This window comes from Spermophilus citellus, assembly GCF_964194105.1.
Source record: "Spermophilus citellus genome assembly, chromosome: 2".
Lineage (NCBI taxonomy): Eukaryota > Metazoa > Chordata > Mammalia > Rodentia > Sciuridae > Spermophilus > Spermophilus citellus.
In genome coordinates this window covers 6,128,242-6,155,490 of record NC_138183.1, presented here as the reverse complement: position 1 = coordinate 6,155,490, position 27,249 = coordinate 6,128,242, and the positions used below count along the sequence as shown (strand labels likewise).

The 27,249-nt window shown below is 47.8% G+C and overlaps 1 protein-coding gene across 1 annotated transcript in view; it reads left to right on the top strand.

Moving 5' to 3' along the window:
• The window catches only part of GPR107 (G protein-coupled receptor 107), a 68,759-nt gene that overhangs the window by 15,960 nt on the left and 25,550 nt on the right, over positions 1 to 27,249 (top strand). The window contains exons 6-14 of the mRNA XM_081279005.1: positions 2,076 to 2,113; positions 4,780 to 4,836; positions 7,977 to 8,087; positions 8,690 to 8,823; positions 13,992 to 14,067; positions 15,746 to 15,819; positions 16,268 to 16,385; positions 19,230 to 19,360; positions 21,442 to 21,485. Of these exons, the coding sequence (XP_081135131.1) occupies positions 2,076 to 2,113; positions 4,780 to 4,836; positions 7,977 to 8,087; positions 8,690 to 8,823; positions 13,992 to 14,067; positions 15,746 to 15,819; positions 16,268 to 16,385; positions 19,230 to 19,360; positions 21,442 to 21,485 (783 nt within the window). The remainder of the gene's footprint in view (positions 1 to 2,075; positions 2,114 to 4,779; positions 4,837 to 7,976; positions 8,088 to 8,689; positions 8,824 to 13,991; positions 14,068 to 15,745; positions 15,820 to 16,267; positions 16,386 to 19,229; positions 19,361 to 21,441; positions 21,486 to 27,249) is intronic.

Below are 27,249 nucleotides of genomic sequence, written 5' to 3'. Positions count from 1 at the left end.
AAAATTCATAGTCATGCTCATAATTTTCCACGCGTGCCTCTTTGCTTAACTTTAATATATTCCATTAGTCAGGTTCTGTTATTTGCCCACCCCTTCCCCAAGAAGAGACACTTCCACTTCATGCACACTGTTGCCGGTATTGCTGCACTGGAGGGCTACTTCTTTTGTTTGTACTGGGAATTGAACCCAGGGATGCTCTACCATTGAGCTACATCCTCAGCCCTTTTTATTTTTTTATTTTGAGACAGAAGCTCACTAAATTACTGAGATGATTAAGGCAGGAGGATTACAAGTTGAAGGCCAGCCTTAGCAACTTAGGGAAATGCTGTCTCAAAATAAAAACAAAAGGGCTGGGGATGTGGCTCAGAGGTAAAGTACCCCTGGGTTCAATCTTTGATACCAAAAAAAAAAAAAGACACACAAGTATCACATTTGTATCAGTGCACTATCTCCTTCCAATATAGGTTCCTGTGCTCTCAGAACTGTTCTCTGGGCAGAAAATGCCCTGTTGTTCTTGTTATTCTGAAACTCTCCCTTACCCTGAGCTGTCTTCCCCAGGAAGAGGTTAATATCCTCTTTTCCCATTTTCTCTGTATTTTTCACATTTTTCTTGGTTGTCATGTTTTTGTATAACCTTAAAAGCGGCACAGACACCACTGTGTTCTGTGAAGGAAGCTGCTGGCAACTATGACACTCCTTGCTATGAGGGGAAAATTAAAATATGTGCAGTACAGGCTGAGGGTGAGGCTCAGCGGCAGAGAGCCCACCCCACAGCACAGGATCCTGGAGTTGTGTCCCTAGCACTGCCAAAAAAGCATACATCACACTAATAATTATTTGTGATTAATTTTTCCATGTGTGTAAGTAGATCTGATATATGATTTTTGAAAACAATTATTATATTCAAACATAATTATGTAGAAAATAAGGAAAATTATTCCTGTTTCATTGTTGGGCAATAGCATGCACTAGCTTATTCAGAAAAGAGTTCCCTACAGCTGGGTGTGGTGGCACACACCTGTAGTCCAAGCTACTCCGGAGGATGAGGCAGGAGGATTGCAAGTTTGAGGCCAGCCTTGGCAATTTAGCAAGATCCTGTCTCAAAAGAAAATAAAGAGGGCTAGAGTTGTGGCTCAATGGTAGAGCACCCACCTTGCACGTGTGAGGCCCTGGGTTCTATCCTCAGCACCACATATAAATAAATAAATCAAATAAAGGTATGTGTCCATCTACAACTAAAAAATATTAAAAAGGAGGAGGAGGAGGGAGGAAGAAGAAGAACAAGAAGAGAAAAAGGGCTGGGGATGTAGTTCAGGGATAAAATGCCCCCCCCCCCCCCAGTGCAGTTCCTAGTACCGCACACAACAAAGACATGAATTCTCCTGTTCTATTACCATTTATTTGATAACAATTGTAACACACTTTAATTTCTTGCTTCTGCTGCTCAAAAATTGTCTTTTGTGACTTGAGAAGATGGCAGTCTGCAGGGTTTCTTTGTTTGTCTTACCTGTGAGCTTAATTCAGAGGAATGTTGTTTTTGTTGTTTTTTTTTTCCCCCCTGTATCTGGGATTGAACCCAGAGGTACTCAATTCCTGAGCCACTCAACCACTGAGACACATCCCCAACCCTTTTTTGTTATTTTATTTATTTATTTAATTATTTATTTTGTAGTTGTAGATGGACAGAATGCCTTAATTTGTTTATTTTTACATGGTGCTAAGGATCGCACCCAGTGCCTCACACATGCTAGGCCAGCGCTCTGCCACTGAGCCACGGCCTCAGGCCCCACTTTGTTATTTTGAGACGGGGTCTCACTGAGTTGCATAGGGCCTGGCCAGGTTGCTGAAGCTGGCTCTGAACTTGCAATCCTCCTGCCTCAGCTTCCCTAGCCACTGGGATTATAGGTGTGTGTCACCACACCCAGCCAGGAATGTTTCTAGTATTTGATATTAGAGAATCTGGAGCCTCATAAAATTATACTATCTTTTTATATGTATGTATATATGTGTATATGTGTGTGTGTGTTTATATGAGAGCTGGATCATGCAGTAATATTTTTTAAATGTGTTTCTAGATAGTGGAAAGTCTAAAAGAAGTACAGTGGATTCAAAGGTAAGAACTAATCACCTACTTGTGCTTAGCTTTTTTTTTTTTAAATTAGTGCCTTATATTTGTACATCATGGTGGAATTTGTTGTTAGGTATTCATATCTGCACACGATATAATTTGGCCAATATCACTCCCCAGTATTTTCTCTCTTCTTCCCCACTTCCCCATTGGGTTCCTTTCCTGTACTCTATTGATTTTTTTTTTCTAGTTATAGGTGGACACAATATTTTATTTTAATGTGGTGCTGAGGAGTGAACCCAGTGCCTCACGCATGCTAGGCAAGCGCTTATACCTTTGAACCCCAGCCCAGCCCTGATCTTTTGTTCTTATGAGTTCCCCCCGGCCTACCTTTCTTTAACTTTTTCTTCTGTAGTTTTCACATACAAGAGAAAATATGCTATCCTTGACTTTCTGATTTGGCTTATTTGGCTTAACATAATATTCTCAGGTTCCATTCATTTACATGCACAATTGCCGCATTCCTGGTGACAGAAACACTCAGGGTCCCTCCAGGGGAACTGGGCTGCGTGAAATAACCCCACACAAGAGACAAGTGATACCTTTTTCTTTGGGGGTCCTGTGACGGCTCCTCTGACCTTAAGGGTCTACAGAAAGAGAGCAAGGAGCACGTGCTGACCCTTTTATTGAGGAGAAGCCATTCAAATGAGGCAAGGGGTCAGGTGTCAGGGGGCTGAGTCTTATCTTCATGATGTCTGCTGTTAGCAGGCTGGTTGACATCTAGGAAGGCCACACCCAAAGGCAGATCAAGAGAAGGGGACACACAAAGGGCGTTTCCATGGAACATTCTATCCCAAACAGGGCAAAGGGGTAATATCACAAAGGAACAGGTGAGTGTAGCTTGACCCCTGGGGCTGCAGGAAGGCACGCCTACGCTTGAAGACACATTCTGCTACTTTGAGGATTAGGGCAGCTGTCTAGGGCCTCTGCGAAAGTGACCAGATCACTACAAAAGTGACCGACAGAGCTCTACCGATCCCAGGAAGGAAAATTCTGGTCACTCAGTGTGACGGTCCCCCCCCACACACACACACAATGACACGATGTCATTTTTCTTTATGGCTAAATAAAACTCCATTGTGTGTATATACCACATTTTCTTTATCCATTCTTCTGTTGATGGACACCTAAGCTGCTTCCGTACTTTGGCTGTTGTGAATTGTGCTGCTATAAACATGGTGTGCATGTGTTGCTACAGTGTGATGTGTGCTCAGCTTTCTGAGTGTGTGTGTATTGTGTATGTGTTTATGTATATGAATTTGTGCATACACACAAATGTGTGTGCACACATCTAAACTATGAGGAGTTGTCTTCTCTTTGGGGATGTGGGGTTGACATACTGCAATAGTTTCAAAATGAAATTGAGTGCTGGGTTGCACAGCACTTAGTGCTAGAGGGTCTAGGTCGGGGAATAGAGCCAGCTGCAGAGCCCGCTGGGAGGAGGAATCTCCAGGACTGAGCTTGGAGTTTGTTTAGGGAAGAGGGAGAGGGGTGAAGAGAAGGGGCACTGACAAAGACAGGGTGAGGGGAATGTGCCTGACAAGAGCTCGGCGCTGGCCTACTTAAAGTGAGAGGCCAGGTAGCATGCGGTCAGACAGCAGCCTGACAACAGGAGGTTTTGAGATTTTTATCAGGAAATATTGTGAAGAAAGTATTAAAGATCCTCATTCTGCAGGTAATGTGCAGGGTGTGTTGGAGAGGGAGAGAGTGACATCAGAGGGACCAGCAGGTGGCTGATGACACAAGGCCTCCAGGCTTGGGGTGTGAAGCAGGAAGTCTGTCTAGGAGGCCAGTTAGTGGAGGGGGGGGGAGGTTTTTTTGTTTTTGTTTTAGAGGGTTTTTTGAGAGAAATGGATGGTAGAAATAGCAGAAGTGGAAAAATAAGAGAAAGTTTTGGTTTAAATATCTTGATTTTTCAATGACAGGACATTGAAGTAGCAGTGTTTTGTTTGGTTTTGACAGCTTTGTTGAGTTATATTGACCCACAGTAAATTGGACATACTTAAAGTGGCAATTTGATAAGTTTGACTTGACAATCAAAATGGAACATATCCGTCACCTCAGAAGTTTCTCCTGCCCCTTTGAAATCCTCCTGTCCCCAAGCAACCACTTATCTGTCACACTGTAAATTAGATTTCTAGTATTTTGTATAAGTGATGATGCAGCATGTGCTTGTTTTTCCTCTTTTCCTGGGCATAGCACTTTGAGCTTGTCCATGTCACTGCCTCTGTCCTCAGTTGGGTCCCTGCTTGCTTATACCAGTTTCTTGTGCACATGCAGGGTTGAGGCCCAGATGGAGTCTGCCTGACGGTCAGGCTGTGCCTGGGCCTTCGCCCTTGGTCTTGCTGAAGCTTTCTGATGTGTTGTATTGTGTGGCACTGGGGATGGAACCCAGGGCCTTTGCTTGCTCCTGCTGAGGCTTTGGGAGGAGCACCCCAGCAGGGAGTGCACAGCAGAAGAGAGCTGGGGAAAGGAGGCCCCTGCAAAAGGGGATCACACACAGCTCCAAAAGATAGCCAAGCTTTCTCTGTAGAGAGCTGCTGAGGGTCAACAATTTTAAGGCTTAAGAAGGATTTTTAAAATCAGTTTTAATTTTAATTAGCATACTTATTCTGCCAGTATCATTCTAAACAGATTGTTTTTCTTTCTAGGCAACAGGAGAGAAATCCTTTTCTATTCATAACAGTGCTGGGGCAGTTTCATTTCAGGTACGTCTTCCTTTAGGAATGTTTTCCCAAACTTATCTCTAGCATTTTGAATTTAGGAATAATAATTTAGGCTGTGTGGTAGTTACTTTACAGTAGTTTTCTGTGTAACAAAGCTGCAAGATGGGAAGCTGGGTGGTACACGTACACCTGTATTCAGGAGGTGGAGACAGGAAGATTGCAAATTCGAGAATAGCCTCAGCAACTTAGCAAGACCCTGTCTCAAAATTTTAAACAATGGCTGAGGGTGTAGCTCAGTGGTAGAGCACCCCTGGGTCAAATCCCCAGTACTAGAAAGAAAAAAAAAAAAAAACCTGCAAGATGAATAATGTCACCACCTGCTTACCAAATCTTAAGTTTCTGAGAATGAATAACTTTGTAAATGTCCAATGTTAGCAATAAGGCTAATTCTGCCTGGCTATCCTATGACCCCTCTGCCTCTCCAGCCCCAGGTGCCTTCCTCCAGAGCATGTCAGTGCGTAGATAGAATTCTGCACCTGAGAGAACCATTGGTGACAATGGAGGGTGATGTTGTTGTTCTAGGAGAGGCCAGAGGCCTTGGGTGGCCCCTTGGCTGGCACAGTGTTAAATGCATGTGAATGCTTTCATGGCAGTGGCATGGCATTCATACAAGGATAGGTGACATTGGACAACTCGCTTTCTGAACCTCACTACCTCATTGTCTAAAAATGAAAAATGAAACTGGGCACAGTGATGTATGCCTGTAATCCCAGTGACTCGGGAGGCTGAAGCAGGATTGCAAACCAGGACCAGCCTTGGCAACTTAGTGAGGTCCTAAGCAACTGAAGGAGACCCTGTCTCCGAATAAAAAAGACTTGGTAAAGTGTCCCTGGATTCAATCCTCAGTACCAAAAATAGAAAAATAAAAAATGGGGCTGGTGTTATGGCTCAGTGGTAGGGCGCTGCCTAGCATGCATGAGGCACTGGGTTCGTTCCTCAGCACTACATTAAAAAAAAACTAATAAAATAAAGGTGTTGTGTCCATTCACAACTAAAAATATTAAAAAAAAAAAAAAGATGAGGCCTGTCTCATAAGGTTTTTAGGAGTATAATTTTTTTAGATTACATATATAAATAATGGCGAGGTGCAGTGGCACATGCCTATAATCCCAGCAACTAGGGAGGCTGAGGCAGGAGGATTCCAAGTTCAAGGTTAGTCTCAGCAATTTAGCAAATCCCTAAGCAACTTTAGTGAGATTTTGTCTCAAAATAAACAAAGAAGGACTGGGGATGTATCTCAGTGGTAGTGCACCCCGGGTTCAATCCCTGGTAACAGAAAACAAAAACTCAAAGTACAAATAATGTTTTATAATTAACTCGTTGGAATCATGGCATCTTTTCTAACCAGTTTTTATTAATTGAGGACCAATTTGCTTATAGTGAACTGCCCAGGTCTTTAGTGTATGGGTCTATTCCTTGTGACAATGGGTGACCATGGAACCCACTCTGTTTTACCATCTCAGAGCGTCCCAACCCCACGCTGCTGTTCTTATTCTTTCACAGTGAAAGAATAAGATCTTGAAGCTCAGTAGCTGTCCTTTTCATCACCATCGGAGTGACTAGCTGCGAGTCTCCAGAGGTGCAGACTGTGCCTTTGCTCAGACTCCTCCAGCAGCTTCACTTCTGACTCAGAGGAAGCGCCCGGCCCTTCCACCGGCCTCCAAGGTCCGGGTGACATGGCCCCTGTTGTCTTCCTGACCTCAGCTTCTCTTTGATCCCTTGCTCTCTCCACTCCCCTCACCTTGCTCCTTCTGCAGGCCTCCGCTGTGCTCTGGCTGTGGCATGCCTCTCGGAATCCCTCGGGTCTTTGTCAGGTGGCACCTTCCCAGCAAGGCTTTCTCTGAGCATCCTCTTTTTTGTGTGTGTGTGGGGGGGGAGTGTGCTTTTTTCCTTTTTTTTCTTTCTTAAGTGAGTGAGGCCATGGAAAATATAGCACACCCCTGAACCAAAGTGCACCCCCCGGCCAAAAAGAATACAAGATGGAAAAATGCATGCACAGGTAGTACTCTAATCTGAAAGCACAAAGACACCGCTGTGTATACATGCCTTGGTTCAAGAAGAAGGTACTATAAACCCTGCAAGGGAGAAGCCTATAAAAAGAAAAGGGCCATTTTACAGAAGAGGAATCTGAGGCCCAAGGAGGCAGGTGGCTTGCCTAAGGGGGATTCAGATCCCAGCTTGTTTCACTCCAGGGCTCACCTGTGTGTTTACCCCCTCTGCTTCACTATGTCCTTGAGAAAATACAAAAGCTGCCCCTCTCTCCCCCAACCTTGCACTTTAAAATGCGCATTAATGAGCAGAGGTCTGGGCTATGTGCAGGGTTGCATGCACTCCTAGGAGGCTGGGTAGGAAGTGACAAGTCCAGCTGGGCAGCTGAGCAAGCACCACCTCTGAGCCCTCTCCCCACTCCTATTTTATTTATCTTGAGACAGGCTCTCACTAAGCTGAGGCTGGCCTCAAACTTGTGATCCTCCTGCCTTGGTCTTCTGAGTTGCTGGGATTCCAGGAGTGTGCCACTGCACCAGTCCTCTGTTATAAAAAACATTTTTTTTTCCCCTAAAGAGCAAAACAATATGTTGGCTTGAAATCTAGGTAACTGGCCAGGTGCAGTGGTACATGCCTGTAACCTTTAGCTGTTTGGGAGGCTAGCACAGGAGGACTGCAAGTTCAAGGCCAGCCTCATTAATTTAGTGAGTATGTCTCAAAAACAAAAAGGGCTGGGGATGTAGCTCAGTTGTTCAGTGCTCCTGGGTTCCATCCTCAGTAGCAGGACAAAAGAAAACTAGGTAAGTGCATAAGTACATGTTAGATTATCTTTGCAGACTTCTGCACAAATCCAACACTGATGGTCAGATGTGTGACGAGGCAGGTGTGGAAGTGTGGTGTGCAGTTAGGTGGTGGGGGCGAGGTGTCTACTGCTTAGGCCCACCTGTCATTCTGTGCTTGGACATTGCTGTAAGTACTGGGAGGAGACTGTAGAGTAAGAAAACATCAGTTTACACTCTGCTGTGGGAGAGTTTTAGTGGTCTCTTTTCTTCTGTCTGTAATATTCATAAGTAATGTCTAAGACTTAAAAAGCTGAAGATTTGAGTTCTCTTAATTTTTTTCTTCTTTATTTTCAGTTTTTTTTTAACATCAGCACTGATGACCAGGAAGGCCTTTACAGTCTTTATTTTCATAAGTGCCCTGGCAAAGAACATCGGCTTAATGACAAGTTTTCATTCAGCCTTGATGTGAGTACCATGTGGAGACTGTTCCTCAGGGATTTTGATTGTGTAAAATTAAAGACATATATTTCTGTATTTTTTTTGTTTGTTTTTCTATGTGTGGTGTTGGGCGTTGAACCCAGGATCTATGTATACCTAAGCATGTGCTCTGCCACTGAACTACATCTCCAGCCCCTAAGAGTAGATTTTGAAATCACTTCATTAAGAAAAAAAAAATGTGGCCAGATTAGCATCCCTGGCAGTGTGCAGGATACTTCAGCAGAGAATTCCTAAGTAAGAAAAGAAAAAGCCTGTGCATTACGACTGTGGGCATTGCCAGGCGTGGTGGCGGAGACTCCAGGGGTAGAGGCAGGAGGGTTGCACACTCAAGGCCAGCCTCGGCAACTTAGTGAGACACTGTCTTGACATAAGAACAGGCTGCTGTGTAGCTCTCTGTTAAAGCACCCTGAGTTCAATCCCTAGTGCCAGAGTGAAAAAAGAAAAAGAACGTGGTTGATGTTCTGCTGTTCTTCACTCTCCTGAGCTCCAGTGAAGCAGCTGAGGTTCCAAATTGATGAGTAAGAGGTGATCTGTTGCTGAAAAGTAACTTAATTTCATGTCGGTTTCAGATTGAGATCACAGAGAAGAATCCTGACAGCTATCTCTCAGCAGGAGAAATCCCTCTCCCCAAATTATACATTTCTATGGCCTTTTTCTTCTTCCTTTCTGGGACCATCTGGATTCACATCCTTCGAAAACGACGGTAAACTATTACATCCTTGAGCCCTTCACCTTAGAGTATGTTGAGATTTGTGTAATTCACTGTAAGCAGGATCCTGCACCTGGGAGGATCCAGCGCTCGCAGCCTTGTTCTCTGAAGGGCGTCTTACCTGAAGCACTCGGGGGCAGCAGGAACCCTCCACTGCGGGAGACCTTGTGTGCCTCAGTATTTACAATAATCATTTTTGGTTTAAAAAGTGAATCCAAAAGTTTCAATAATATCCAAGTACAGTAAAATGCATAATCAGAGTGATTCCGTAGCAGAGACCCTGTTGCTCAGGCCTCAAGAGTGAGCGCCTTGGTCCCTTGCAGGATGGTTCATCCTCGAGGAGGCTGGTCATGAGGCTTATTTGCCCAGGTGAGAGCACAGAGGTCCTGTCCAGCACTGCAGGCAGTGGCTCAGCACCTGGCTGATCCTTGTGTGTTGATCCCCAGATGCTTGTCACTGGAGAAAGCCTCTTCAAGCCCATTTGCCCAGCTCTGGGTCTTTGTTCAAAATCCCAAAGCTTCAGCTTCCTGCCTTGGCTCTTGAGAGCAGTTGCATGTGCATGAATTCTCTGTCTCCCATGAAAGCTGAGAATAAAATACTATGTTTAGAATAAACTATTATATTAAAAGGACCACTCACTCACTGATGCATGTGAGTATGGTATTACAACATAGATCAGTTGAAATTAAAAACAAATTATCTCCAAATACCTCTTTTTCTGGAGCCCTGAGGCAGAAATTGAGACCTCTCCCCCTGGTGGCTTAACTGTCTTCTAATAGACATGCTGGGAGTCTGGGATACTGGTTCTGGGGAGGCAGTTACTGGTCCTGTGTGTTGTAATATCCTGTACATCCTCCAGATGGAAAGAGTTTGCTCACTTGTGAAGGTCCTGCAGATCATGTTTTGACTAGATTAACCACAGCCATTACAAAGAAAGAATCCTACAGATGCAGGCCATAAAGGCTTTTTTTTTTTTTTTTAAAGGAAAGTTTTTCTTTTGCCTTTGTAAGACAAGTAGGAACTGCAGTCAGAAGTTAAGGCTGGGGTTGTAGCTCAGTGGTAGAGCACTTGCCTCTCATGCATGAGGCCTTGGGTTCAATATTCAGCACCACATAAAAATAAATAAGTAAAAATATTGTGTCCATCTACAACTTAAAAAAAAAAAATGTGGCCTTAACTGTGGCTTCCTGTCTGCTTGCTTTTTTGCTCTCAGCCCCTTTTCAGCCACAGAACTGGGACAGTGATAAGTGCTCTGACTTCTTCTAAGTGTCCCAGCTCTTGGGCTTGTTGTGTGATTCCCTTCAAACTGAGGGGGCTTTGCACATCAGAATGCTATACAGGTGTGAGGTGTTATGGAATAGCGTTCTAGCCAGGTATTTTGATGTCATTTTAGTTTCCCCATACTTAGCAAGGACAATAATCATTGTCACTGGTTCACGATAGGAAATGGTGGTAGCAGTTCTAAGCCTGTGGCCAAATGGGGCTGACCTATTTTGTTGGAGTATTGTAGGCACATAGAAAGGCACGTGTCTCCAGGAGTTGAATGCCAGCCCTGTTGGGTGGAGTCTAAGTGGTGTGAAGGCTTGTGACTCGAGGCTGCTGGGTGCCTTGGAGAGGCTCGCAGCCCCTCAGAGCCCACCTGAAAGAACAAGAGATCTTTGCCACATGAATGCATTGAGGTCCAAAGAGGAGATATGAGTGGCCTGGCCAGCATCTCCTGATGGAGCTGGGCGTGGCCCAGGTCTGCCTGCTGCTGCCCATCAGGCTACTTTCCAAAAAAAACCAAAAAACAGCTGTGGAGCAGGGAATGCATAGGTATAGCCACCAGGTGCCTGCTGTATGCACGTGGCTAGGCACTCGATGTTTAGTTCAGCTCCTCCTCCAACAGCTTGTTTAGCTGGGTGTCCCCCCATTTTCAGAGGAGGTTACTGAGGCGCAGAGAGATTAAGATCAAACCAAGGAAGAACCAGTATTTGAGTCCAGGTCGCTGTGGGCCTCAGAACCTATGCTCTTTCTGTCACACTGCCACCACAGCAACTGTGGCCTACAAGTCAGGCTTGCCAGGAGGGCTAGTTTGCACTCGGGGTGGATCCCATTGCTGTTCCAACTGTGGCAGACAGCTCTGGCCGGGACTTCCCTTTTTGGCCTTTAAGTAGGTGGGCACGGGACAGGAAGTGCTGTGAGTCAGCCCGGAGCCAGGTGTGCACCAGGTCAGCACATTCTCACTCCTACTTTGCACAAGCCGATCTCCTGCCGGATCACTCCCTTTACCTCCTGTCTCTCCCACTCCTTCCCAACCAGGAATAGCCCCCAAATGTGTGAAGGCAGTTTGGATACTTATATATTTTTGCAAGTAAGTAATATTGTTGGTACTGCATATATTTTAAATTTATAGAACCTAGCCTGGTGTGGTGGCCACGCCTATAATCCCAGCAACTCAGAGGCCCAGGCAGAAGGATCACAAGTTCAAGGCCAGCCTCAGCAACTTGGCGAGGTCCTCTCTAAAAATAAAAAGTCCTGGGGGTGTGCCAATTCCGTGGAACTACATGAGTAGAGCACCCCCAGGATTCAACCCCCAGTAACACAAAACAGTAAAAATAAACTGTGTGCAGTGGTGCACACCTGTAATCCCAGTGACATGGGAGGCTGAGGCAGGAGGATCACAAGTTCAAGGCCAGCCCCAGCAACATGAGACCCTGTCTTAAAATGTGCTGGGGATGTGACTCAGTGGTTAAGCGCCCCGGGTTTAATCCCTGGTACCAGAAAATAAATAAATATGAATTGGTGGAAACCGTCCTCTCTGCATACAGTCTGAGTGTTGCTCTTTCGCACTCTCCCTTAGTCACAGGCTTTGTTCCGCGCAGCCACCTCACTGCGTGTGCCTGACGGGTTGATTTCTAGCCCTCCACAGCACTCCATGGCCTCCGTCCCCACATGTGACTGTGCCATTCCTTGACAGTGCATGCACGACAGGTTGCCCTGTCCCTCCTACCCCAGATGGTGCTGTCATGAGCCTCCCTCCAGCCTCCTCAGATCCCCTAGGAGGCTGGTGCTCTGAGAAACAGTCCCAGGGGGAGGGTTGGAGGTCTGCGCTCCTACAGTTCCATAAAGTGCTTCCAGCTGCCTGCTTGTAGCCCCCGTGTGTGCTTTCACCGATGGTGCCAGGGCTTCCTGTTGGCCCACACACTCACCAACACACACATCTTAATTTTTGCCAATTTCATGGGTGTAAACTGGAACCTCGTTTTGTTTTGTGTTCTTTTGAATATCGATGATGTGGATTTTCATTTCAGGGATATCTTCACCTCTGGTGCCTGCCTATGGTTTTTTGTTTTGTTTTGTTTTTTTTTTTGCATTTTTTTTCTGTCTTTTTCTGGTTGCTTTGCACGAGTCTCTTGCATGTTCTGGACGTTAATCCCTTGTCTGTCTTATACATTACAATTTTTTTCTCCCAATAGTTCAACTTGTCTATGGTATTTGTTGTTGAATGAAAGTCTTTTGGGTTTTTGTTTGTTTTTTATATACTAGGGATTTGACACCGGGGCACTTTTACCACTAAGCTACATCCCCAGCCCTTCTTAAATTTTGAGACAGGGTCTCACCAAGTTGTTGGGGGGCTCACTAAATTGGTAAGGCTGGTCTTAACTTGTGATCTTCTTGTCTCAGCCTCCCAAGTGGCAGAATCGTAGGAGTGCGCTCCTGCGCCTGGGAAATCTTTGGTTTTAATGGAGTCAAAGCTACTGCCATTAGTCTTTTGGGCAGTGCCTGTTGGATCTTAAGAAGTTCCTTTCTACTTCAAGACCATGAAATTTTAGGTTTAGAATTGAAATGCGTCAGGAGTCCTTTGGTGTAAGTGTGGAGTGGAGACCAGGTTTATTTTTTCCCACCTGTAGGTTCGAGCTTATGTTTCCCATGGTTCCCCTGCAATAGTCTGTCTGTTTTCACCAATGCAGTGTCATTTACCCTGTGGCAAGCTTCCACACACACACACACGTGTCTTCACGTGGGCTCTCTGGTCTGTCCCATCTGTCCATTTGTCTGAATAACAGGTAAACGGCGCCTGTTCCACACTTTCTAATGCTGTTCCTTTGCAGAATGTCTCAGTCTCTGAGTGTGCATTTCTCCTGTGGCTCTTCCTTAAGTTTTTCTTATTTTTTCATTTTTAGTTTTTTGGTTCTGGGGATTGAACCCAGGGACACTTTAACACCAAGCTGCATCCCTAGCCCTTTTTATTATTATTTATTTTGAGACAGTATCTTATTGAGTTGCTGAGGGTCTCTCTAAGTTGCCCAGGCTGGCCTGGAACATGCTATCCTCCTGCCTCAGCATCCCGAGTTGCTTTGATTATAGGCATGGCCACCATGCCTGGCCCAAGTCACTCTTTCTATTAACAGAGTTTTCCGTCTTTCTCTATTATGGTCTTGTGTGTCCTATTAGGTTAACTCCTGGAGGGAGGTGGGAATGGGAGGAGGAATTTAATATCTGGTCATTTACCCACAGGCCTGAGGGTAGAGACAGGGGTGTGGGCCTGTCCTGTCCCCCCCCTCCCCTGTCCCCTCCCCTCTCCCCTCCCCTGTCCCAGCCTTCTTGTGTGCTGGGCCACAGCCTTCACCTACAGCTGCACCTGATCTTTCTGATTCCCCAGGGTTTCATACTGTTTTTGAAGATCCGTCCACCTCATTCTCACCTGTGTGGCCTTCCCAGGGTGGTTTCCAGGGAACACTGGCAGGCTGGGCTAGATTTCCATCTTGGCAGGTCTGAGAACCCACCAACCTGACTTTGCTGCTTACCTCCCAGTTCTATTCGCTGTGTTAATGTATGTTAGAGGTGTCTAATCTGAGGCTTTTTCTCTGGCAGAAACTTCTTGGTTTTGAACCAACTGGTGATTGAAACCAAGAGCATTCTACCATTGAGCTCCCTAGTCTTTTTTTTTTTTTTCCCATTTTGAGACGGGGTCTCACTGGGTTGCCTAGGCTGACCTTGGACTTGCAAACCTCCTGCCTTAGCCTCCCAGGTAGTTGGTACGTGTGCCATCATGTCTAGCTCAAAAACTGGGGTGTATGCCCGCCTCCCAGATTATTTGCTTATAAATGTCTCTGATGCTTCGGCTGTCCTTGGGGAGAATGGGATCTTCTTTTAATTCTTTTCTTTTATTTTTACAGGAATGATGTATTTAAAATTCACTGGTTGATGGCGGCCCTTCCTTTCACCAAGTCGCTTTCCTTGGTGTTCCACGCAGTATGTACAAGCAGCTGGGATCATTTAGGAAACGGTGTACATGCCTGTGTGAGCAGGAAGGATGAGTCAGAGGAAAGGGATAGCTAGATGGCGGGAAAGAAGAGGAAAGAATATGTTTTCCCTCAAGCTGCCTTTTGCTCGGGGAACTGGCTGGGGAGATGATCCCAGCCTCCACGGCTAGGCCAGGTCGGGTCAGCTCCTGATACTGCCACCACCAGCGGTCTCCTAGATGTCCTGCTTTAGTCCCTCTTTGGGCGTTTCTTGAGGTGCCGGTGCCACCACTTCCTCTGTTTTTCCCAATCTCCCTCGTGGGCCTCCTGCATTTGAAGTTCACTGTTAGCAAGCAGACTTGCTGGTGGAACCCTTGATGCTTTTAAGATTGAGAAATAAGAACCAGGTCTCAGCTGTGAGTATGGAGAACAGGTGCAGATTGAAATGACTTTGCCTGTGAGGGGAGATCTCGGTCCCTGCAGTGTGCAGCCTGTGTGCTCAGACCCCACCCGGCCCATTCGCCTGTTTGCTTGAGAGTGTCCTCCCGGGGAAGAGCAGACATATGTCCTGTGACATTGTCAAGAAATAATAGTTATTTAGGTAATTTCTCATTTGAATCTAAATTTAAAAATTCTCTGGAGCCACAGAGATAATGAATGACATTGTCCATGTTGGACAAAGCTGCTGTCGACTTTGTGACTTGTATATGAGGCACTTTGGGCACGCTGTCATTTTAGTTAAGATGTGTTTGGGGCCTCAGTGCTGTAGTCTGGCTGGGCACAATTCAGGAGCCACTTATCAAAAGAAATGAACTTTATTTTTAGAACACACTCACCACACCACACAGCCCTTCAGGAAAACTCTCAGAGCCCAACTGCCACCACTGGCTTCCCACAAGCCTCTCAACCTCCTCCACTCCTCTTGCTCTTGAGGCCGATTGGCTGGGTCGTGTGGGCAGAGCCAAAAAAGTCCCCTAATGAGCAGCTCCATGGTCTGAAAGGGCAGGGAAACAGCCCAATGAGCATCACTGCAGAGGAGCCAATCAGTTGGCAGCTAGAAGTTTGCTGGGGCTGCTGTGAGCCAATCATCAGCTGGCAGTTGGAAGTTTGCTGGGGCCCCTTTGGCTGTGGCTCTCAACACCTCAGCTCTCTCTAAATTTGTGAATTTTTTTTTTTAAAGGATAGTCAAAGCCAGTTGACTGAATGACATTAATTTTTTTAAATAATTTTATTAGTTGTTGATAGACCTTTATTTCATTTTTATTTATTTTTGTGTGATGCTGAGGATCCAACCCAGTGCCTCCCACGTTAGGCAAGCACTCTACCACTGAGCCACAACCCTAGCCCTACATTAATTTTTTTACTCATTGGCTGACCTATTTCCTTATGTAAGCAGCAGGGTGTGAAAGAGAAAGTTCTTAGCTGGCATTGGGACTTTGGAGGCTGTTAAGAAGGGAATAGGCAGCCATTTGCTAGTGTGAATTTTTTGCCTCCCAAGGGTCCTGGGCAGGATGTTAGTGTCATTGAAGCCTAGTGTCACATTTCTAAAGCTCCCTGGTGTTTGTTAACATGTACGTGCTTGTGGTGAGTGGACAGGGAGGGCTTGGTCAGTGGGCTGTGGTTATTGTTTGCTGTGCACTCAGGCCTGCGGCGGCTCAGCCTTTCTAAGATGTGCTTGTTGGTTTCAGATTGACTACCACTACATCTCCTCCCAGGGATTCCCGATTGAGGGCTGGGCTGTTGTATACTACATAACTCATCTGTAAGTATGCGACCCACAGAAAAGTAGTGTGCGGGAAGTTGTGGGGCTGGATGTGGCTCAGTGGTAGAGCACTTGCCTAGTGGTATGAAGCTCTGGATAGTCCTCAGACCACAAAATAAAAACAGAAGGAGGAGAAATTGGGAGAGCCGTGATAGGTAGCAGCTGTCCAAACTGACCAGCGGTGCTCTGTGGCAGCCTGCCTGGCCCCCTCTGCAGCTGGTGCCTTGGAGGTCACCATGCAGACCAGGGACTGGGCTTGCTCTATTCCCTCCTCCTGCAGCCTCAGCTCTCTCCACCTGAGAGGAGTGCTGCTCACACACAGAGCACTTCACAATTGGGCTCTTGGTCTTACAAGAAGCGTGTGCAGCTGTGGAATGAGCTGCCAGTCTCACTGCTGGGTTAGAATCTGAAGAGACCTTCTGCGTCCTCCACCTGCTTTCTCTTCCAGGTTGAAGGGCGCGCTCCTGTTCATCACCATTGCGCTCATCGGCACCGGCTGGGCTTTCATTAAGCACATCCTCTCCGATAAAGACAAGAAGATTTTCATGATTGTCATCCCACTCCAGGTACAGGAACCCCAGGCCTGCTTGTCAGTTCTTCTCTTGGCCCTTAGCAGGATTCAGCTGCAGACCCTGCTCACCCAGAGACCCCAGGTTGGGCCTTTGGGGATTGAAGATGGGCATCCCATCCTGACCCTGAACCATCTGGACTTCACATCCTCACACTGGAAGAAGGCAGACCCTCTGTAGACCAGCAGGGATGCCTAGCCTTTGGTAGAGAGCTGCAGAAAAGTGCGGGGGAGACACTGCCTTCCCTTCTGCCCCTGATTGCCACTAATAAAACTGTCCTCTTAGTGAGGAAGCCCAGATACACAGTGATTTTTACCAACCAGGTATTTCAGAATGTGAATGATACCCATTGAGTTACATGGACACCAGGGACAAATTTTATTAAACCTTTTCTATATTTGGAGACGGGGCTGGGGAACAGGCTGCTTCCAGGTGAGGGACCTTGTCTGTCTGCACTTATTGGTCATATTGGAGGTAGGTAATGGACAGGAGCAGTCATGGGTGCTGTAGCAGAGAGTTTGATGATGGTGCTCTCTGGCTGGGTTCGTGATTTGGAGCACCAGTGCAAATGTGGCAGGTGGAGAAGGCGGGCAGCTCCCTGGGCACCAGCCAATCCACTCTGGTAACTGGCTGCTTGGTGGAATTTGCTGTGGCGCTACTCTCATTCAGCCATGAACATAGATCAGCGCCCAGGGAACAGTACAGATCAGTCACTGGTGTCCAGGAGCAGTCACTCACAGTGGTATGCCCTAGAAGGGCTTTCTATCAGGGAGGACTTGCCTAGCCGTTGCAGGAAAGCACTGTGCCGAGGCAAGGGAGTGGCCACAGACATGTGATGCCGCTGTGTGGTGAACCTAGGGTACCAGCGAACATGCAGGTCTCTTGGTGGTCAAGTTACACGGCCACTCTGTGGCCAGATCAAGTTCTACAGCTTACCACTCTCGGAGCTTATAGATGACAGGCCTAGGCCCTCCTCCTACTTTGCTAGATGGCTGCCTGGATCCCTTGCCCTCAGACAGACTCAAACCACCCCCAAGGTTGACCCCCCCACTCCCGTCTGAACTGGGGTGCGACAGGGCATGGACTTTCCTGCTTCCCCTGTTCCCTTGGAAGAGAACCACACAAGGTTACATGGAACATCTCTTTGAGGAAATGTAGAAAATTAAATATGAGGAAGTTTGGAGTGCTTAGACATGGGATTGGTCTGAGAGGACCTTGAACATAAGCCTAAAAAGTTAAAACTCCTTCCTTTTGGCCACAGATACTGGTGGACAGCTTGCTTGCTTTTCTTTTCCTTCTGCTGGGGCTGAATCCAGGGCCTTGCACTTGCTTAGCAAGTGCTTCCCCACTGAGCTGCACCCCAGCCCCAGCTGAAAGTTTCTGAGTAAGGATTAAGTGGTGCATAGCACAAAATTGTGTTTCGAGAACATTGTTGACACATTGTTCAGCACAGACACCTCTCAGGAGCATCCTGTCTCCTGTAAACCCTGGGAGTTAAGGACAGTGGAGTCGCTGTCAGAGCAGAAGCTCTTGTGTTCCCATTGTCATTGTGCAGTCATTGTGAAGGCAAAGACTTCAGGAGAAACAAGTGGGGAAGAACTCAGGAGCCAGGGCCAGTGGGGAAACTGAGATTTCAAATTCAGCTTTGCGTTTGTACTAAATGAAGTTTGGCTTCTGTGCCAGCTTCATTCATAAGCCCTATACCTAGAAAGGAGCCACACTTCGAGGCCTCCTAGGTCACAGCACCACAGCTTCTGTGTTCCTTATGATCCTCTGGAGAACTAGCCGTCTTCACAGCAAGCCAGGCAGGTGTTTGGACTTCTCATGGGACGTGCAGTTGTAATGTCATCTCTGCATCTGTACCTACTGGTGTCTGTGAAAGAACGTGTCCTGAGATGTCAGTTTCCTTAATGGTCAGTCGTATTGGGTGAGACAGCTGAAAGACTCGTAGCACACCAAGAGCCTAGTTATAGACCTGACCCACGGCAAAGGCGTGACTTTGCAAATAGAGGCCAGACGAGGATGTGGGCGAACCTTGCTCCAGTGTAGGGAAGGCCTGAACTTGGATCGTTCAGGACCAGTGTGGCTACTCGGTTGCTGGGCTGAAATCTGCTATTCTTACCTCTGTGGTCTCTGATCAAACAAACCTTTCATCAGGTACTTAAAGAGTTATTGTCACTGGGGAGTGTAGGTTTTCTGATTAAATGGGGCATTAAGTGCCATCCGTTCAGCACCTGAGTGACCGATGAGGCCTGGGTACCCAAAAAGCAAAGTAAAGTGTCCTAATTATACATTGCTACATAACAAGTCATCCCCCAAAAAAGTGCCTTTAAGCCACAGTAACAGTCATTCTGTCTCAGTTTCTGTGGGTCAGGAATTTAGGAGTGGCTTAACTGGGTAGGTCTGCCTCAGAGTCTCGTGGTTGTGGTCAGTGACTGGGACTGGGGGTGTCTAGAAGTCTTTTCGTCTTCTTCCTGAGCTGGGAAGACTTGAGGGGGTAGAAACAGCAGGGCCCCTCGGGTCTCCTGTCTGCATGGTCTCTAGCATGGCCGTTTCCGCAGACTTCTTCCCAGCAGGCTCAGGCTGTAAAGGTCTGGAGGGAGAGCCAGTGGGAGCTGTGTCTGCCCTGGCAGTCACATGAGTCCCATCCGCTTCACTCCATTGGTCAGAACCATCACCAGCCTGACCTGGTCCAAGGGAGGGCATAGGACCTGTGCTTCTTACCCTCAGAGTGACAGAGTTCTGGAAGAGCTTAGGAAGTAGTGCAGCAGCCGCAGGTGGAGGCTCTGCGCTCCCCACTGGCCCTGCTCTGGGGCCTCAGCGGCTTCTTGTGTCCCGTAGGTCCTGGCAAACGTGGCCTACATCATCATAGAGTCCACAGAGGAGGGCACAACCGAGTATGGCTTGTGGAAGGACTCTCTGTTCCTGGTGGACCTGCTATGCTGTGGCGCCATCCTCTTCCCAGTGGTGTGGTGAGTGACCCCAGGAGGAGCTGCCCACACCCGGGGCCGGCTGTCAACCCAGTAGCCGAACTGGCTGATCTTAAATTAGTCGGAACCACACAGGGCCTCTGGGCTTTTTAGTACAGCTTTGTGGGCTAGACTGCCCACAGAGTGTCCAGGCGGGACCTGTGTCTTTTTCTTTTCTTTTTAGTTGTAGATGGGTGTGATACCTTTTACTTATGTATTTTTTTAACGTGGTGCTGAGGATTGAACCTAGCACAACACATTTGCTAGTCAAGAGCTCTACCACCTAGCCCAGCCCCAGCCCCAGCCCCGAGTCTTTATCAAGTGGCCCAGGTACTTCTGATGGAGCTGGCCTGGCAGCGTGGGCTGGGGCAGAGCACAGTTCTAGACTGGAGTCTGGGAACAAGAAGTTGGTGGCAACGGGAAAGAGCAGGCTGACTTCAGCGGACAGGGAGTTGAATTCCCATAAATAACCCTTTCCTGCCAGGTCCGTGGAGAATGAGGAAGTTCATGAACACTAGTTAGTGGGCTGTCAGCACATGCACAGTTCTGACAACCTGAGAACTGTGTGCTGCACTCCTGCAGGTGACAGGCTGCAGATGCATGTATTGCATTTTGAGTACGCATAAAGAAGTGCTAGTACCATGTCAGTGGGTGAAGGCAAAGACTATCCGTGTTAAATCACATTCAAAGTGATGGAGATTCTTGGTCTAGTAAGGGTCCAGTGCAGGAGGGAAGAGGGCGGGAACAAAACACCTCGCCCCTGGTGGTCTAGCTCCGTGGCTATTTGAGTGCAGTAAATTCTTCTGAAATCCAGGTTAAGGAAACCAAGATGCTTCTTATTGAAGTGTCCTCTGCAGAACACTAGTTATTTTCTGGATCTTGGGGTTTGTAGATTGCTTGGAGCACAGTGAAGCTGGTCCTCATTCCAGCTGGGAGAGCCACACAGCCTGTGTGCGCATCCAAGCTCAGCAGACAGCTGCCAGCAGAGCAGGGGACCAGAGCTCCTGCATCCCCCTCCTCCGCATGCTGCCCAGGGGAGGAGTCAGGCCACAACTGCGCTTAGGCAAGATCCTGCTCTGTACATGCCATTCATTGCCAGGCAGTAATGTCAGGGACCCAGAACAGTGTAGATCTACCTGCCACTGGTCAATTACAGTACTAATGAACAGATCCAAATGGCAAGACCAGTTCGGCTAAATATCCCTAAGAGTACTGTGAATGAAAAAAAATAAGGTCTAGAAAAGTAATTTAAGAAATAACATGAATAATTCTTTAGAGTACTCAATTCAGCCAGCACTGGGCCGGTTCCAGCCTTACGCTGGTTAGTCTCCGCGGCAGCCGGCTCAGACCTCACAGAGGCAAGCTCTTGAGGCTTTAGGAAAAGTGGCTTACTCACCACAAGAGGGAGTGGCAGTGCCCGAGGGAACCTGGGTCTGCCAGACCCTGCCCTCTTCCCTCACCCACCCCACCGCCTGCTGCGCACAGCCTTGCTCTAGTGGCAGCCTTGCTCTAGTGGCCGCGCTGTGCGTGGGACTCCGATTGCAGCTTCTTTAGTGACATGTCCCCTGCCTGAGTGGTGGTGGCAGTCATTAGTTACTGGCATAACACAGCAAAAAAAGACTCCCTGGGGCAGCAGTTTTCCACAGATTAATAAATCTCCACTTAATGAGTTTGCATAAACCGTATGTTCACAGCCCCTGGACCCAGACGTAGATGGTGGCCAGCAGCTTTCTAGGGTCAGCTCTCTCACGGTGGCAGGAGACCTTAGCGAGGCTCTGTTGTTGTCGTAGTCAGGTTGGGGTGACTGTGGGACGGAGGTAGGTAGAGACCAGGAGAGTTCTCTTCACGGAGGCCCTGCCAGACTCACTGCCCCTGTCTCCGCCAGCAGAGGGCATCCTGCCTCGCAGGCCTGAGCGCCGTAACTGGGGAGGTGCGGGTTAGCATAGGAAGAGTGCTCTAAAGTCACTAGTCCACCCTTTCAGTCTGTAATAGGGAAATTCAAGGCCCCCGAGCAGCTTGAGCAGGAAATAAAGAAGAATGCAAATTTGCCGGCTAACCTTTTTTCTCCAAATGTTTATTTTTAGGTCAATCAGACATTTACAAGAAGCCTCAGCCACAGATGGAAAAGGCAAGTCCCCTCGTGCTCCTGCACGTTGCTCGCTTCCCTCTGAACCCCACACTGGGCACTCTTTGGGGTGGGTGGGGTGCCTGGGGACCAAGTTTGCAGGAGCATTCAGTGGATGCATGGTGGAGAAGCATGTGTTGAGTATCACAGAGACCAGTTGTATACAGAAGCTTGGGGAAGGTTGCTGCATATTGGGATTTCGTTTCTACTTGTGATTGTGATTTTTACCCTCTCAAACTGAATCAGTGCTAGGCATGGTGGTGCAAGCCTGTAATCCCAGTGGCTCGGGAGGCTAAGGCAGGAGGATTGTGAGTTCAAAGCCAGCTTCAGCGACGGGGGAAGTGGGAGTTAAGCAACTCAGTGGGACCCTGAGTTCAATCCCTGGTACCACCCCCCCAAAAAAAAAAAAATCAGTGTGACAAACACCTGAAATCCTAGTGACTCGGGAGGCTGAGGCAAGAGGATCACAAATTGGAGGCAACTTAGTGAGACCCTGTCTCAGAAAAATAGAAAGGTCTAGAGATGTAGCTCAGTAATAGAGCACCTATGGACTAAGTATTCAGTACCAAGAAACACACACACACACACACACCACACATTCTCTCTCTCTCTCTCTCTCTCTCTCTCTCTCTCTCTCTCTCTCTCTCTCTCTCAGAACCATTTGTGTCCTGGAAGGGCTAGCTAATGTTGCCTGTGAGAATAGGAGTGCTGTGGAGTGGAATTGGCTGTGTTTAGAGTGGTCTTTTCTGCTGACCTAACATATTTTCAAAATGGTTGTGTTGGTATTAATTTTAAATAAAACTCTGAGTCCAAAAAGAACTTTTAAAACTAGCTGATATTTTAAATGGTTATCCCATTATAACCCATCTGCATCTCCTTGATTTTCCAATCATGCCTCTTGTATCAGAAAAGGAGCCATAAAGAAAATATGTGTTTCTGTGTTTCTGGGCTGGCTTGACCAGTGCCCAGGACCAGGATCCAGTGGCACAGTGGGCACTCGGATCTCAAAGGCTGCAGTGCCCTCGGGGGATCTGCAAAGTCTTACCAGTGCCGGCAGTAGTGTGCTTCAAGGCAGATTATTCATTATCAGTAGTAAAAAGAAACAAGTTTTTGTTTAAAAATAAAATATTGTTGCCAACCTTTTATTCTGATTACAAAAGTAATGTGGGGGGGCTGGGGATGTGGCTCAAGTGGTAGCGCGCTCGCCTGCCATGCATGCGGCCCAGGTTCGATCCTCAGCGCCACATGCAAACAAAGATGTTGTGCCCGCCGAAAACTAAAAAATAAAGATTAAAAAATTCTCTCCTCTCTCTCTCTGTCTCTCACTCTCTCTTTAAAAAAAAAAAAAAAAAAAGTAATGTGGGGACTGCGGCTGTGGCTTAGTGGTAGAGTACCTACCTTGCATGAGTGAGGCACTGAGTTCGAAACTCAGCACCACATAAAAATAAATAAAGGGCTGGGGATGTGGCTCAAGCGGTAGCGCGCTCGCCTGGCATGCGTGCGGCCCGGGTTCGATTCTCCAGCACCACATACAAACAAAGATGTTGTGTCCGCCGAGAACTAATAAATAAAATAAATAAATAAATAACACTAGAGATAAACAAAAAAAAGTAATGTGGATTCATTTGAGAAAACATAATGGCCACGAGTCTCATTTCACAGGCTTTAGAGTACAATTACTATCACATTCTTTCTTTTAAATGGAGTTAAACCTGAACTAGTGTGGCACGCCTGTAATCCCAGTAACTCAGGAGGCTGAGGCAGGAGGATTGCAAGTTCCAGGCTAGCCTCAGCAATGTAGTGAGACCTTGTCTCACAATAAAAAATAAAAAGGCTGAGGATCTGATTCAGTGGTAAGGCACCCCTGGCTTCAACCCCAGTACGAAAAAAAAAATGCACGAAAGCTGATTTAGTGATTTCCCACCACTCTGGGTTCTCTGGGTTCTTATTTAGGGCATGGTATTAAGGAGGCTCTCCCGGTTTGTGACCAGAATAGTGACTGTAGAGATTCCCTCTGCTCGGGCCTTGGTGCTTTTGTTTCTGGGCAGCCTCATACCCAGGATCTTGCCAGGCTGGGACCCATGGTTGCTCTGAGGCCTGCTCCCGACCCTCCCAACCTCAGCCAGCGTTTGTCTTCTTTCTAGTCCTCTCTTCTTCCAAAGCACTGGGTTCCCTTTTCCTGCACTGGAATGCTCTCTGACAGATACTTTTTTTTTTAAGGTACTGGGGAAGCTGAGGCAAGCCTCCTACCTTAGCCACCCGATTGAACTCAGGGTTACTCAGCCTCTAAGCCACATCCCCAGCCCCATTTTGTATTTTATTTAGAGACAGGGTCTCACTGAGTTGCTTAGCACCTCGCTTTTGCTGAGGCTGGCTTTGAATTCACAATCCTCCTTCCTCAGCCTCCTGAGGCGCTGGTATTATAGGCATGTGCCACTGCTCCCTGCTGTGACAGGTTCTTTTCAACAGCTCAGAGCTGGGACATTGTGTGCAGAATGCACGTGTAGCCTTGCTGGTCGCCTTCCCTGGAGCTGTATTAGAGAGCCCTCTCTCTGCCTTCATGCAGTGGAGTAAGGAAGCCCAAAAAATACAGTGGAGATTAGAATCTTAATAGAGCACCTTGCCACAAGCATGAAAACCCACCTTTTGGCAATAGTAATTGTTTGGGGATATTCTTGTCCTTTTTTTCTCCCATCTATGCATGCTGTATTAAAAAAAAAAAAAAAAAACCTTTGTTTTGTAATGTAATCAATAGGGTCCTCCCCCTTACTGTAATATATTAACACAAAATATTTTAACGAGCAGACATCGTACCACACACGGAACACTGAGACAGGAGGTTCCCAAGTTGGAGGCCAGCCTCAGCAACTTAGCAAGACCCTGTCTCAAAATAAAAAAATGAAAAGAGATGGGGATGTGGCTTAGGAGTGGAGTACCCCTGGGTTCAATTCCCTGTGCCAAAAAAAAAAAAAAAAAAAAGAGCCTTTCTTCTATCCCTGTGTACTTTGGTGTTTCTGAATCAGTGTTTCCTACCACTGGCCAGAAACACTTGGCCGTCCTAAGGGCAGTGTCTCTCTCCTGGGCTTCATCCTGTGCCCTTGGGGCACTCCTCGGGTCCTTCCTCACCAGTGCCCTTCTCCTTTCTCTGTTGTTCTGAGATCTGCTGCCTCGGTGCCTTCTCTACCTTGCTTTCGAGGGTCTAGGGGTGACTTGCTGGCTGGCAGTCTCTGCGACCCCTGACTTCACCTGAGGTTGGCCCTCAGCTGAGCACTTGGTGAAAGGCTCAGCCTGGGGTAGATAGCACAGCCACTGAGGCCCCGGGTGGGTCAGTGTTGTCCCCCAGCCTCTGTGGTAAACCCTGCTTTTGTGCTGCTGGGAGCACACAAGGCAGTTTCTCACTTTTCCACCAGGTGGCAGCATGGGCCTCTTCAGCAGACAGCAGGGTAAAAGCAGGCGCTGGCGCCTACAGGCCCGTTCTGTCCAGAACAGCCAGTCCTCCTCAGCAGGGACCACCACAAACCTTTGATGCAGGGACCGAGTGGAGTAGAGTGGGGTATCTGTGGACTGTGAGTGTTGCTCAGTGGGTGAACATTTGCCTAGTGTGTGGGTCTGGCTTCCCTCCCTGGTACAAAAAAATAAGAAGGTTGGATTGTCAGCGGGTAGTTTTTTTGTTTGTTTTGTTTCATTTTCTTTTGTATCAGGGATTGAACCCTGGGGTGTTTCAACTTTTGAGCCTCATCCCCAGCCCTTTTTATTTTTAGACAGGGTCTCACTAAGTTGCTTAGGGCCTCACTAGTCTCAAACTTGAGATCCTCCTGCCTCAGCCTCCAGAGTCGCTGGGATTACAGGTGTGCACCACTGCACCAGGCCAGACTGTCTTCTTTATTTCCCCCAAATAAAGTGGGGGTGTACCGGGGACTGGACTCAGAGGCTCTTGACCACTGAGCTACATCCTCAGTCCTGTTTTGTATTTTATTTAGAGATGGGGTCTCACTGAGTTGCTTAGCACTTCCCTGTTGCTGAGGCTGGCTATGAACTTGTGATCCTCTTGCCTCAGCCTCTGGAGCTGCTGGAATTACAAGCGTGCGCCACCGCATCCGGCCCAGTTGTCTTCTTGGTGGATGCTTTTGAGCCAGTTGACTCCATCCTTTGAAAAATGGTCATCTAGTGAAACTCCCAGAGGCTAGGCAGCCACGTTCCCTTAGCAAAGTCTCCCCTGTGGAGAGGACTGTGGAACAGCGCTCTGCTAGCTAGCCCCACTCAGTGGTGACTGCAGTGTGGTCATGCCCTGAAGGGCCGCATGGGAAGGCAGGATAAGCACACGGCCAGCTGCTGTTCCTTATGTGGTCCACCCTGTATGCCCTCACCTGTCCTGAGATCTGCCGGTCCTGGAGGACAGGCCTGTGGGGCCTCAGGTGGTGACATTGTTGGAGCTGGAAGCAGGGTAGCATGCCACAGGGACCTGACCTTCTGGTGCCTCTTCCTTGGCTGTCATTCCACTGGTCATTTCATGGCCTTGCTGGGACTCGGGCTTTAGGTTCTCCTTAGTAGCCGAGGTGCAGTCCAGGCCAGGCAGAGTGCGGCTTGTAGTTGTTTGGCATTTGGGCTGAACACAGCTTCCAGAGAGCCTCGGGTTTTGTTCACTTCTTTGTCTCTGGATCCCTTTTAACAGCATCTGAGGGAATGTAAAGGAAGATATGAAGGAGGAAGCTGCCTCTGTCCTCAGCCCTTTGTCCCTTCTACCACATGCTGTTTCCTGGGTCCTCTGTCATTGAGATTCCCTGCACTGCAGGGGCCTCTGAGCTTAGGGAGTCCTGCTCGGTCACGCCCACCCTGGCCCCCTGTGCTCCTGCCAGGATCCATCCACTGTCTCTTCTTGAGCTTGCAGGCTCCTCTCCCCGGGTGGCTTCCTCTTAGGGTCAGCCTGGGCTCGGACAACATAAATAAGATGGCAGCCTCTACTCTGGTCATCCTTTTTTTGGCCTTGCGTTTCTGCAGGCAAGCCAGACTTACCTTTTATGTGGCTTCAGAAGCCTTTACACGGCGGTGATTGGCCAGCTGTGGCATTCTGGAGGCAGGGTCTGGATCTGAGCTGCTGTGGGTTCTGCAAGGAGCCCTGGCATAAGAGGAACCTGTGAGGGCAGCAGCTCCCTGGGGATCCTCAGGACCCCACTGTTCCCACAAGGATCCCTCCTTAGCGTTTTGACTGTTGGCGTTTGCACTGCTGGTGCTAAAGCAATGCTGGGCTGTGGCACCAAGTTGCACTAGAGCCTGTGTTCTTCACTGCCACCTATTCGCAGGGACAAAAAGCTCTCAAGCCACTTAAGAATGGCCTTGATGAGCCAGGCACAGTGGCACACAGTTATGTTTCCTCTTGTTCCTCCAGGACAGAGGCTCGCAGAGGATCACAGGCTCAAAGTCAGCCCCAGCAGACCCTGTCTCAAAACAACAGAAGGGGCTGGGATCCAGCCTAGGGGTAAAGCCCCCTGGGTTCAATCCCAGTACTGGGGGGGGGGATGCTGTGATGCTTCTGTAGAGATTGTAAATGTCATATCTCAACCCTGATATCAATATTGATGTTCTGTGTGCAGAGCAGGATGAGCACAGGGGCTGTGCCATGTGGCCTGGGGCTGCTGTGGGTGCCCACCCATGGCCACTTTTCTCTTGGCTGTTTGTATCTGAAGGAATGACTGGCTGCTCTGGCTACTCAGACTTGTAGGCTCTCGGCAGACAGTTTCTTAACAAGGAATGAAGTGACCATGTCACT